This window comes from Cetorhinus maximus, chromosome 8 (genome assembly GCF_964194155.1).
Source record: "Cetorhinus maximus chromosome 8, sCetMax3.hap1.1, whole genome shotgun sequence".
Classification (NCBI taxonomy): Eukaryota; Metazoa; Chordata; class Chondrichthyes; order Lamniformes; family Cetorhinidae; genus Cetorhinus; species Cetorhinus maximus.
This window is the reverse complement of record NC_135886.1, coordinates 4,089,333-4,102,644: the sequence shown is the minus strand read 5'-3', so window position 1 is coordinate 4,102,644 and position 13,312 is coordinate 4,089,333. Positions and strand designations below refer to the sequence as shown.

General features: G+C 45.9%; 1 protein-coding gene across 2 annotated transcripts in view; it reads right to left on the bottom strand.

Annotated features, from left to right (window-relative positions):
* The window catches only part of LOC144683376 (N-fatty-acyl-amino acid synthase/hydrolase PM20D1-like), a 112,271-nt gene that overhangs the window by 83,641 nt on the left and 15,318 nt on the right, over positions 1–13,312 (bottom strand). For both annotated transcript variants that reach the window (XM_078546329.1, XM_078546331.1), the window contains exons 2-3: positions 9,673–9,905; positions 6,892–6,978 (exon numbers count right to left, since the gene is read on the bottom strand). In XM_078546329.1, coding sequence (XP_078402455.1) covers positions 6,892–6,978; positions 9,673–9,905 — 320 coding nt within the window. The remainder of the gene's footprint in view (positions 1–6,891; positions 6,979–9,672; positions 9,906–13,312) is intronic.

The window sequence follows — 13,312 nt, the reverse complement described above, 5'->3', positions numbered from 1 at the left end:
GAGGGGGGAGCACCGAGATGTAGCACTTGCAAGCGTAGGTTAAAGGCACCATGAGCACAAGAGGGACAGGTCACAGGTGATTTTATCTTCATTTATGTTTGGTTACTGTCTCCTGGTCTGAGACTTAGGACCAGAGAGGTTAATGTAAATAGTTTGCACTTTTCAAAATGATATAAATCTGGTTTTGTCATCGTGGCCCAAGTATGCTTCACCTTTTTATTTCATTGGTCGTTCATGGCTCTGAACTTTATTGCACAGGTAATGGGTGCTCTTTGTGTTCAAATGAAATGGTCCTTTCAGACGTCCGGGATGGGGGAGGCAGCCCTGGCGTGCAGTTGAAGCTGATCATTGGCAGCCTAGCTGAAGGAGTGTTGGATCAAGGGTTCCCTGGTGTCCCTGTCCCCCTGCAGGTTAGTGAGGTCTGGCTCCACGCCCTCAGCGTTCTCCTCACCATGGTCATCTTCCGACCACCACTGGACTCATCATCTGTGCCCTGTGCAGCTGCGTCAAGATCCTCTTCCTCCAGTGGGACCCCCCCTTGCAAGTGTCAGATGGAACCACTATCAGTGACACCCGCTCTGGGGAATATTCTAGTGCACCCCCTGAACAGTCCAGGCATCGAAAGCTAGTCCTGAGGAGACCTATGGTCGTCTCTACCGCTACCCGTCTGGAGCCATGACTCGTATTGTAACACTTCTCTGCCTCTGTTCTTGGATGGCGGAGAGGCGTCATGAGCCACCTTCTGAGGGGATAGCCCTTGTCACCCAGCAGCCATCCATCCAGCCGGGCTGGAGCACTGAAAAGCCTCAGCACCTGGGAGTGTCTGAGGACATAAGCATCATGGGGGCTGCCTGGGTACCTTGCACAGACTTGTAGAATCAGCATCCTGTGGTCACACACTATCTGCACGTTCATGGAGTGGAAGCCCTTCCTGTTGACGAAGGCACTGGGCTCACCTGCTGGCGCTTTGATGGCCACATGTGTACAGTCTATAGCACCCTGGACACGGGGAAAGCCAGCAATGGCCGCGAAGCCTCTGGCTCGCTCAGCCTGGCTGGCCTCGTCCGTACGGTAAAGAATAAAGGTCAGTACCCGCCTGAACAGAGCTTCAGTCACCAGCTTGATACAACTGTGGATAGCTGATTGGGAAATTACACACAGATCCCCCACTGACCCCTGGAAAGAGCCAGAGGCATAGAAGTTGAGGGTCACTGTGACCTCCAGAGCCACTGGCATGGGGTGTCCACCTGCACAGTCGGAGCTGATCTCAGGGCCGATCCTCTGACAAATGGAGGTCACTGTCTCCCTTGAGAGGCGGAGCCTCCTTTGGCATTGCACCTCAGACATATTGAGGTAGCTGCATCGCTGCCTGTAAACCCTGGCAGCAGCGTAGTGGTGTCTTCTGTGGCCCCTTCCGCCTTGGACAACCTGCTGGCCATGCAGCTCTTGTGCCTGCGCCTCTCCTCCCACAGGTCCCTCAGCTGGAAGGCCACCTCTCCCTTCTGCCCCTCTCTGATACCGTAATCCCCATTAGCAGGGTAAAGGAAGGCTGTCAGATACCTGGTAGAGTCCACATGGTCTGAATCCTCCAGGGGCCTGGCAGACAGCAGTGAGTCCTGAAATGAGGCTAAGAATGAAGCCCCAAACAGAGGCCAAGTACCAATAAGCAGCCAGCTGCAAACTGTCTCCAAACTCCTCACTATTCACGCTGGCAATGCTGCTGACGCTTTTTATCCCGGCCTTGGCTGAGGTTTGAGGAAGTGTCGGCTGCCCGCCTGCCCATTTTGCCCGTGCGATGAGCAGAAAATCGCACAGGCAACGAAAAATCTGAGACAATTGCATTGTTAAGGGCCTTAAGTGGCCCTGTTCATTAATGGCAGGCACCCGCTCTGGCACCCGCGCGCGCCCGCTGAGTGAAGAATCGCGAGAGTGCGCGATGACGTCGGGACGCTCACCTGACATCATCGTGCAATATTTTACTCTCGTTCGGGTCGGGCGCGTGCCCGCCTGCCCCATGAGGGAAAAATTCTGCCCGTAATGTTCCTGTGAAGTGCGTGGGATATTTTATTCCATTAAAGGCGCTATATAAATATAAGTTGTTATTGTTTTGAAGTGTAATCACTGTTATTATATAGGCAAATAGGGAAAACAATTTGCACAGAGAACTAAATGCACTAAATAAATCTAAATATACTTTCAGTTTATTGGTTGGGGGGGTGCGGTGGGGTATAAATACTGTGGCTACAAGAGCAGGTCAGAGTCATAGAGTCATAGAGGTCTACAGCACAGAAGAAGGTCCTTCGGCCCATCATGTCTGCACCGGTCGAACAAGTACCTAACTATTCTAATCCCATTTTCCAGCACTAGGCCCATAGCCTTGTATGCCCTGGCATCGCAAGTGCACATCCAAATATTCTTAAATGTTATGAGGGTTTCTGCTTCTACCATCCTTTCAGGCAGTGAGTTCCAGATCCCCACCACCCTCTGGGTGAAAAAATTCTTCCTCAATTTAATCCAAAACATGGATTAAACCTCTAAACCTCCTGCCCCTTACCTTAAATCTATGCCCCCTGGTTATTGATCCCTCCACCAGGAGGAAAAGTTCCTTCCTGTCTACCCTATCTACGCCCCTCATAATTTTATACACCTCAATCATGTCCCCCCTCAATCTCCTCTACTCCAGGGAAAATAACTCCAGTCTATCCAGTCTCTCCTCATACCTGTCCTGCTACCTTAAGGGACCGGTGGACATACACACCAAGGTCCCTCTGATCCTCGGTACTTCCCAGGGTCCTACCATTCATCATATATTCCCGTGCCTTGTTTGTCCTGCCCAAGTGCATCACCTCACACTTATCCAGGTTAAATTCCATTTGCCACTGAACAGCCCATCTGACCAGCCTGTCTATATCCTCCTGTAATCTAAGGCTATCCTCCTCACTATTTACCACCCCACCAATTTTCGTGTCATCCACGAACTTGCTGATCAACCCTCCTACATTGAAGTCTAAATCGTTTATATATAGGTTAGGAATCCTGCAGCGAGTAACTCACCTCCTGACTCCCCACAGCCTATCCACAACCTACAAGGCACAAGTCAGGAGTGTGATGGAATACGCTCCACTTGCCTGGATGAGTACAGCTCCAACAACACTCAAGAAGCTTGACACCATCCAGGACAAAGCAGCCCGCTTGATCAGTATCCCATGCACAAACATTCACTCCCTCCACCACCGAAGCACAGTGGCAGCAGTGTGTACCATCTGCAAAATGCACTGCAGAACCACACCTCCTTAGGCAACACCTTCCAAACCTGCAACCTCTGGCATCTAGAAGGACAAGGGCAGCAGATGCATGTCAACCACCTGCAAGTTTCCATCCAAGTCGCTCACCATCCTGACTTGGAAATATATCACCGTTCCTTCACTGTTACTGGGTCAAAATCCTGGAACTCCCCCTCTAACAGCACTGTGGGTGCACCTACACCAAATGGACTGCAGTGGTTCAAGAAGGCAGCTCACCACCACCTTCTCAAGGGGCAACTAGTACAAGGCAATAAGTGCTGGCCCAGCCACATGCCCACATCCCATGAGCAAATAAATTTAAAAAAATCATTGTTATGAAGATGTGTTACATAAATATAAATTTATAATGTCTGGCCTACAGCAGTTGCTATGTTGCACTTGTGAAGGTCACAAGTTTCTTTTATGGGAACAGTCTACGGAGCTCTGAGCGAGAGAGATCACTTGATACAGTTCTTTTCTGTAGAAACGATACTGGAATCTTATATAATCAGAGAGTCTGCCACATAGGGCAACAGCCTTACCTAACCCTCTTCCTTCTAAAACTTCTTTCATTAAAGTCGAGCTCTTTGTGATTTAAAAAAGCCATCAGGAGACCACACTGCTGCAAACTGAGAGTTCTTAAAGGAGACTGCAGGCAGCAGGCCGACTGATCCACTGAGGAAAGGGAGCCTTCAGCTGGAAACAAGCCTTTGGGCAATCTGTGAACAATGTTTTTCTGACTTTACTTGCTCCTTGCCAAGTTTTCTTAGCTCTGATACTCTGCAGAGATTTACCTCTTTCTGTGCATGGTGGGGTGGGGCGGCGGGGGGAGGTGCAGAGGAGGAGGTGGAGGTTGTTATTGTTTGTGTGTTGTCCTTGCACTAGTGGATAGTTGGTCAGATTTGTACATTTTAAATCTTTTGTTAATAATTTCTGCATCTTTACCCAAGTGACCTTTAGCAATAAAACTGACTCCTTACTTGTTAACTTAAGGAGCCTGGCCGGCTTATTTCTTGCACTGAGCTATACACGGTTAAATATATATTAAATTGGCAATATCACCTCCCTTCTAAATTCAAACTCTATTATAATCAGCTTAGGCGTGAGGCAAAGAGTCAGTTCACCCCTGTTAGCCTGGTTGTAACATCATCCACCAATGTTCACCTTGTTCTAGCTTCTCTTAAAAGCACTTGCTACTCAGTTCATTAACTTCCTCGGTGACAGGATTCCTGGTGCTTGGACTTCTGCCTATTGTCTGTCTCTCTTTTTGTATCAATGACTTAGACAAAGAGACAGAGAGTAGTGTATGGGGACATCAGATGCTCACAGGTGAAGCAGTGATTTACTTGTACTGCTTTCCATTTAGTCTACTGTGTTCGCGGCTCACATCGCTGTCTCCTCTACATGTGGGAGACCAAACGCCAGACTGGGTGACCGCTTTGTGGAATACCATCGTTCAGTCCTGACCTTCTGATCGCTCTTCGTTTCAGTTCACCAGCCTGCTCTCATGCTCATTTTTCTGACCACAGCCTGCTACAATGTTCCACTGAAGCCCAGAGCAAGCCAGACAGACAGCACTTCATCTTCCGATTAGGCACTTTACAGCCCTCTGGACTTTACATTGAGTTCAATAACTTCAGACCTTGAACTCTGCCCTCCATTTTGAACTTTCTCCCCCAACAGCCAGTCTGTATCTTATTCTCATGTTTTTGTTTTGAAACAGCACTGACCTTTATTCTGCTATTCACACCCACACCAGGCCAGTGCTTTGTTTCTTTAATACGATCACTACCACTCCCTTCGCCTTTTGTTCCATGACATCTTTCTCATTTAATCTCCCCTGCCCTCTAACCTATTCCTGACCTTCTATTTTGCTTCATCTGCTCCTCCCCCCTTTCTCAACAGCATAAAGCCCATCACATTTCTACAACTCTTCAGTTCCAAAGAAGAGTCACATTGGTCTCGAAACATTAACTCGAGGGTGGAGGGGGGGGATTTTATTGGGATCTGCACCTCCCCTACTGCCCTCACCCCAGAGCCGACTTGCTCTACACTGGCTCTCTCCATAGCCGTAAGGCGCTGTGGGCGGGTTTAACAAGGCCAGTGTGATACTGCTGCCCCTCACTGGGGAGAAAGTCCTGTGCTCTGGAGCTGCCGGCTGATCGGTCCCAGCAGCGCCAACAGCGCATTAGTGGCTGTTGCCGGGACTGCAAGCAGAGGAGTAAGAAGGTCCATGGATCACCAAATCTGCTAAGTCCAGGGTCCTGGGCATGGAGGGTTTTGGATGGTCAGGGAAAGGGCAGGGGGGTTTGTGGGGGTTTGAGTTTAAGGCTTGGGCCGCAGAGGGGTGGTTAGGAGAGGGGGGGGGTTCCAATCTTAGGGGTGGGGGCACACCCCCAATCAGCAAAGGGCAGCAAAGATTGAACCTCCCCCTTCCTTCCCATCCTTTGAAGAAGGCAGGTGAAAAATCGGGTTGACAGCTCCCACCTTGCTACCCACGCCAAATGTTTTATGGTGTGGGCAGTGTATTATCAGGGTCAATTCGCTTGGTAATAAGTCTAATTGACCCTTGATGACCTGTTTAAGAGGGTGAAACTTGTAATTGTTGATGTTCAGAGAGATTTGGGCGAACTCATATAAGGAAGACCAAAAGTAAACATGTGAGTACAGCTGGCAATTAGGAAGGCAAATGGCCTGTTGATCCTTATTGCAAGGAGATTTGAGTACAAGAAAAGAGAGGTCTTGCTACAATTGTACAGGGCATTGGTGAGACCACACCTAGGATACTGTGTGCAGTTTTGCTTTCTATATTTAAGGAAGAGTATACTTGCATTAGAGGCAGTGCAGTGAAGATTCACTAGATGGGTCCCTGGGAATTGTCCCATGATGAGAGGCTAAGTAAATTGGGTCTGTATTCTTTGGTGTTTAGAATGATGAGAGGTGATATCATTGAAACAAGTAAGTTTATGAAGTGGCTTGACCCAGGGTGGAGGCTGAAACACTGTTTCCCCTCGCTGGGGAATCTAAAACAAGGGGGTGCCTTTCAGGATAAGGGGACGATCATTTAGACTGAGACGAGGACAAATTCCTTCACTCAAAGGGTGTGAATCTTTGGCATTCTCTACCCCAGAGGGATGCACCATCATTGAGTATATTTAAGGCAGGTGGTTAGTTTCTCAGGGAATCAAGGGGTGTTGAGAGTGGGCGGGAAAGTGGAGTTGAAGCCCAAGGTCAGCCATGATTGTTTTGACTGGTGCAGCAGGTTCAAAGGGCTGTGTGGTCTATTCCTGGTCCTATTTCTTACATTGTTTCTCTTGTTGGAAGAGCTTGTTTATCTCTCAGTCCTGGTGAAAAGTCTACACCTGAATCATTTTCCTGTGCTTTCCCTATTCAGATGTTGATGGCTCTTTCATTTTTAAAAAAAATGTCAAAGATTCTCAGCATTGCCAGCTATTTTCTCCTCTCTCAAACAGAAACCATCCTTAAAGTAAAATATCTCGCTCACCTCAAAATAAAACCCAAAACATTTGTTACAGCCACAGAAATAATAAAAAGAAAGTTTTGACAGTGTAGCATCCCCCAAGTTGCACACTTGGCTTTGAGTTACCTCTTCATCATGCCCAATTCCAATATAGAATGTCCGAGAAGGTTTGTACCCTCGTTTCAACAGGAATTCCAGACCTTGGAGAATTCCCTGGGGAGAAAAAAAAAACTTAATAGGTAAGTTTCAGCTTGGGGACTTGTCAGTAAATAGATTCCGGATTGCTCGTGAGTTACGAAGATTAAGCATCACGTCTTGGGAAAAATCCTACAATTGGAGATCCAGTGAGTGGGCATGTTTTTCTCATCATATCACAAAATGCTACATCACATGAACAGGTCACTTGTCAATGTTCTGTGTTTCACCCGACAGTCTGCAGTGAAACTGGAGTGTCCGCTCCAGGGCACTAGCCTGTTCACAATTATATGGAGACCCTGGGCTGCTGTGGGGAGGCCCAGCACCTTCACTTAAGGGAAAGGAGAGGGGAAAGGTCAGCATGAAAGGCATACATAGGCTTCAGATGTGCGCATATTGGCAGCTGACTCAAAATCACACTCATGGAGACTTGGGAGCAAGTGGGTCTCCCCATTACCTCCTGGCTTGAATGCTGTACACATGAAAGCTGGACGAATGAAGTAAAGTGTGGCCAAGAGGGCCGTGTGACACAACTCGTTGGTATGCTGGTGTCCAAACCACATCATATAGGCTGGCCAGTGGCTTCACTGTTCCATTTTCCAGCACTGGAATATCCTGAACTCAGTAACAATTTCTAGGAGGGTGAGGGGAGGCTGACGAAAGGAGTATGTGACAATGTAGAAGTCAGGCAATCTTTATAAAGCACCATCCCCACACCCCCCCCCCAAACTTGAGCCAACCCAGGATGAAGGAGTGAGGAAGGAAGGGTGGTTAAATCGCTGACTGACTTGTGGTGGGCCTGAAAAGTGAATGGCTCATGACTGGTCTTGAATGAACGCTGCCTGACCTCTTGAAAAAAATATGTCAAGCAGCAGGGAAAATTATCTCACCAGGACACATATTAGATAACATTTGAAAATTTATACAGTCTGATGCCAAACAGCTTGTGCTCATCATAGCATCCACTCCATAAATTCCAACACAGCCGTGTTATTATAGATTCATTGAACGATGCAGCTCTGAGGGAAGCCATTCAGCCTATCTTGCCTATGCCGGCTAATTAAAAGAGCTTATCCGATTAGTCCCACTCCACCGCTCTTTCACCTTCAAATACGCATACAGTACCCTTTTGAAAGTTCCTGTCGAATCCGCTTCCACTGCCATTTCAGACAGTGCAATCCAGATCATATCAATCTGCTGAGTTTAAAACAAATCTCCCCAGCTCACCTCTGTTTTTTTTTGTCAATTACACCTGGTTTCCAGCCTGTCTGTCTCTGGAAAGATTTTCCTTTCTTGCTCTATCAAAATCCTTCATAACCATGAACACCTCTATTAAATCTCCTCTTAACCTTTTCCACTCTAAGGAGAACAAGTCCATCTTCTCGCGTGCCTCCTAAGTAATGTTGGCGTTTGTTGCAAGGGGCATGGAATGTAAAAGTAGGGAAATTTTTACTGCTGCTTGCAGAGTGCCTGGGTGAGACCACATCTGGAATACTGTGTACAGTTTTGGTCTCCTTATCTGACAATTGCTTTAGACGTGGTTCAGAGCGAGATCATTCATCTCATTCCTGGGCTAGTCCTTAGAAGAAAGGTTGAACAGGTTGGGCCTGTACCCGCTGGAGTTTCTATGAATGAGAGGTTATCTTATTGAAACATATAGGATCCTGAGGGGGCTTGACAGGGTGGATGCTGAGAGGATGTTTCTCCTTGTGGGAGAAACCAGGAATGAAGAACACAGTTTAAAAATAATTTTAAGGCAGAGATCAGGGGTTTTTTACTCTTTCACAGGGTTCATTAGTATGTGAAATTCTCTTCCTCAGAGAGCTGTGGAGGCTGGGTCATTGAGGCTGAGTTAGACAGATTTTGATAAACAAGGAAGTCAAGGGTTATAGGGGGGCGGACAGGAAACTGGAGCTGAGACTACAATCAGATCAGCCAAGATCTTATCGAATGGCAGAGCAGACTCGAAGGGCTGAATGGCCTACTCCTGCTCTGAAGTATTTTGTTCCTATTTGCCCTCTCTCCATTGTGCTGTACCCAATAGATGCTACTTGGCTTTTCTGTCCATTCTCCTGAATTCCCTGGACCATACAGACCGCACAAAACAAACTAACGGCTGCCTGCACATCTTGTGTGGCAAACTACTACACACCACCCTGCAGAGTCACGGAGAGCACGGGTGAGGAAACATGATATCAGGTAACAGCCTGAACTTGGTGCTAGTATGGCTGACGTTTCCAACAGTTATATAGATTTCAGGATCATTTTGTCCTCTGTGAGATAGCCTATCGTTCCCCTTTCTTATCTCATGCCAGTTCTGAAAGAAAAGCCACATTCACATCATAGACAGGCAAAACATTGTCTCTGAAAGGCTGCTGAACGCTTGCTGCAAGTGCAGGGTGCAAAGCAGCTAAAACTCATTGTTTTCAACATGCCCACAATAAAACCCAGTCTGCTGTGTGTTGATAAGGGTTCGGCACAATGTGTGTTCATTTTGAAAGGGAACTCAATAAACTGGGCCCCAGGTGACTATTTTTCTGGCACAAAGAATAATGTAGAGTTCTCCAACATTCTGTGTTGGAACATTCTATGGACTGGGATTACAGATTTGTATGGAAAGTGGTGCATTCTTCAGAGCTGAATCAGGCAATATGTTTTACACAGAAATATTGAGACAATTAGAGTTGTTTATAAAGCCTCTGGAAACAGTACCATGACAGATGATTTATCGTCCATCGCTCCACGTCCATATAAATAGCCATTCTGCTCCTCTGCGGAGAATGGTGGCACCTCCCAATCTTCTGCCAGTGCAGGGACCACATCCAGGTGGGCAATCAGCATGTATGGCTGCAGACTGTCATTTGACCCACGTACAGTGAACAAGTGACTGTAGTTAGCGATAACCTCATGTTGCACAAGGTTCGAGGAGAACACAGTAGGAAATGCTGCGAAGAAACAAGAAATAGATCATCTAATCAGGCAATTAGTACCATGCCAGTTTTTGAGGTTTTTTTTTTGGAACAGTTGGAATGGTTATTACAAACATCTTTATGAAATCCCCTTGGTATAAGAAAGAAATGCTGTTATAGGTCTGTTTAAGAACGCAGACACGCTTATACAAGAACTCTTTGCTAATTTTTTGGGGTTTGCATTGTGGTTTTTTGTTGAACCTAAATAGGCTTACATGGCTCACTGTGACCTTATTTAATATGCTTCTAGGCAGATGTCTATGGTTTGTTAAAAATGTCTTGGTGGCTTCCTGCTCCCGGTGCCTTCCTAAGCCTCCCAAATAAAACAGGGAAAGCCTTGGTCTTGTTAACCCACAGGGCTAAGAATAGTGCCTGTACATAACTGCATGGGATCCACAAAGCATATTTGAAATAGCACTGAGCAATTTGGCTTAAGATGTGCCATCACTCAAAAAAAACCTGTAATATTTTCCAGACGCAATTCAGTAAAATTGTCTTATTCCAGATTGGGAAAGTAGAACAAACTACGTGAATATCTATAATTTAACACACAAAATTTAATACGTTTATTAATCTGATGTTATTATATAAAAGGGCACTGAATTAGTGCTTGGGGAAAATCGCAAGGCTAAGAGAAAAGAGCAGCAAAGTGGGAGTAATCGGCTCGTTCCTTCAAAGAGCTGGCGCCGGATGTACCGTTCTGTGATTTAATGATTAAAGACTGTCTCAGAATCTGCAGCCAGTCAAGTGGCTAAGTAGCAATACTAGAAAGTCACTTACCCCAATCAGAATATAAACTGCCACTCCAGCGCTTTTGCCGCAGGGTGGAAAGGTTAAAATCAAATTTAGAAATGAAAAGCCGGCCCGTGCTGTTATTCTGCCCAGTTCTCAGACCAAGGAAACCATGACAGCGATTGCCAGCTCAATTTCAGAGGTGGGAAGTGATATGGGAGGAAAAATGCTGCCATTAACATTTTATTTATGGAGGCATTATGCATATTCCAAATGGCATTGAACTTACAAAATAACCTCGCCAGTAATAGTTCAGAATAGAATATCCTTGAAAGCTTGAGTCATGTTGCAAAATCTTTGAAAAATGCAGAATTTACAGCACAGGAGCGAAACATTACAACATTACAGGATACTTGTACCTATGTTAGACGTTTGGAACCACGGGCAAGGCTTTTAGGTCAGCGTGGGGGCTCAGTCGGCATGCCCGGGGAATGGACTGCCGTCCGTGATCAGCCCCCAACCCCAATTTCGCGCTGGCTGGCCGGCCAGCCAATCAGCAGAGAGCTGCCTCAGGGAGCTGAAGACTTTAAAACCAATGGGTAACGTTTTTAAAATCCAGGAAAAAAAATGTCCACACGCCCCAATCAGTCGCCTGAACGCGATGGAAATTCTATCCACACATTTTTACTTTTTAAAAAAAATTTCATGACAGAAGCCTCCGCCCACCCTTGGATGGGGTGTCATCAAAAAAGCAAAGTCCGCCTGGTAGATTCACCTGGGTAGACTCACCATGAAAAATTGGGCACAATTGGAACTTTAACAACTTTAATTGTCGGCGGGTGCGCTTTGCGCCCGTCCGCCGATCAAAAAAATATCGCGCGGGATTATGTCAGGATGCTTCTCACGCGATTTTGCATCCGATCAGGTCGGGCGCGCGCCTGCACGCCAAACTAACAATTCCACCTCACGAGTCCAAATGTTAATCATTGAGTGTGACTGACATACTACTCTCTCTTATCTCAAACAAGCAGACACCAAAACTACCTTAAGGCCTCCTTATCTCAGTAGAAAATCATTAAATTTAATGAAATAACAGAAAAAGCTGTCATGTGGGGAACAGTCCCACAAAGTAACTGACATATTAGAGGGCCGATCAACAGGAGTCAACAGGAAACTACATCAATAGATGACCAGCACTCTCAAGAAACCAATTAGAAACTGATTATGCACCACCTAAACCAATCAGGGACTGGTCATACGCTGCCCAAACCAAATCAGAATTCAAAAACATAACTGATCATGCACACAGGTTGTGGTTTGGAAAGAGTTCAAAAGAAAACACTGGCTTTGAGCTATCAGGTGCGCTGAATTTGAAACTGAAGACAAGAGACTGCTTTTCAGCTGGGAGTAGGGGACCACAGAACTGACCACAGGACTGACTGAGAACTGACCACAGGACTGATCGAGAACTGACTGACTGACTGACAGAGACAGAGACAGGACAGGCCCAGCTAGTTTATTTTACTCTTTATGCTGACACGAATCTCCTCCCACCCTACCTCACCTAACCATATCAGCATATTCTTCTATCCCTTTCTCCCTCGTGAGTTTATTTAGCATTCCCTTGTGTATCTATGATATTCACCTCAACTACTCCATTTTGCAAGTTCCGTATTCTAATCTCTGGGTAAAGACTTTTACTCTTTTACTCTGGGTAAAGACTTTTGCAGAAAGGTTTAGGTTTAATAATTATTGACAATTAGTTTGTAGTTTGGTTATGTGCAATGATCAAGTAATCAAAGTATATTAATCAATTAACCCAATATGATATTCTGCTGAATTGTAGTCAATGCAGGACAAGTACATCATGTGATTAGCTCTTTGTTAGAAGTCACATCCCCACTTCAAACACTACCTGACCCCAAGGTCATGTCAAGTTATACTTCTACAGTCGAATTACAGAGCAAGTGCTGCAAAGTCAGCCAAGGTTGATTGGATGTGAATATAGAGCCTCTAGCCATGAACACTTATCAGTTTGTATTCCCAAAGATTCAAAAGCCTCTTTTGTGAAGTAAAACATGATGTACGTCGATAACTCCAATCCCATTGCACTGACTCTCTGTAAATGACCATATTGAAATGACTAATATTCATTGATTGTACTGAAGCACCTCCTGATCCATGTGTAAAAGTTGAATATGGTTGCACTTTTTCTGATGGCCATTTAGAAATGTTTTGTAATATTCTTTCAGCTATTTTATGAATAAAGTATATTCTTCCAAACAAAAAAAAAAATCTGTGACTGGCTTATTGTTTCCTGAGCCCACTTCCTTCCCTGCCTTCCTGCGCCAATTTTATAAATTGTCGGTAATTATTACAGCAGTGCCTCAGTGTAACGTTTCACGGTGACACAACCAGGAGAAACACATGTTGTGTCCAGTGAGAAGCAGCAGGAAAAGGATGAGGCTTCCCGGAGACTGATTGCACACATGACGAGGCGGAGACAGGAAATGGTATATCCCTTCCTTTCCAGCCTAGGCGGTAATCAAATAGGAAACATGGAACTCCTGTAAGTGGTGCTGTCATAGAGCTCACCATATGATTCCTCTCACTCCACATAAAATGTGACCACTGGCGCTTTACCGTCATTT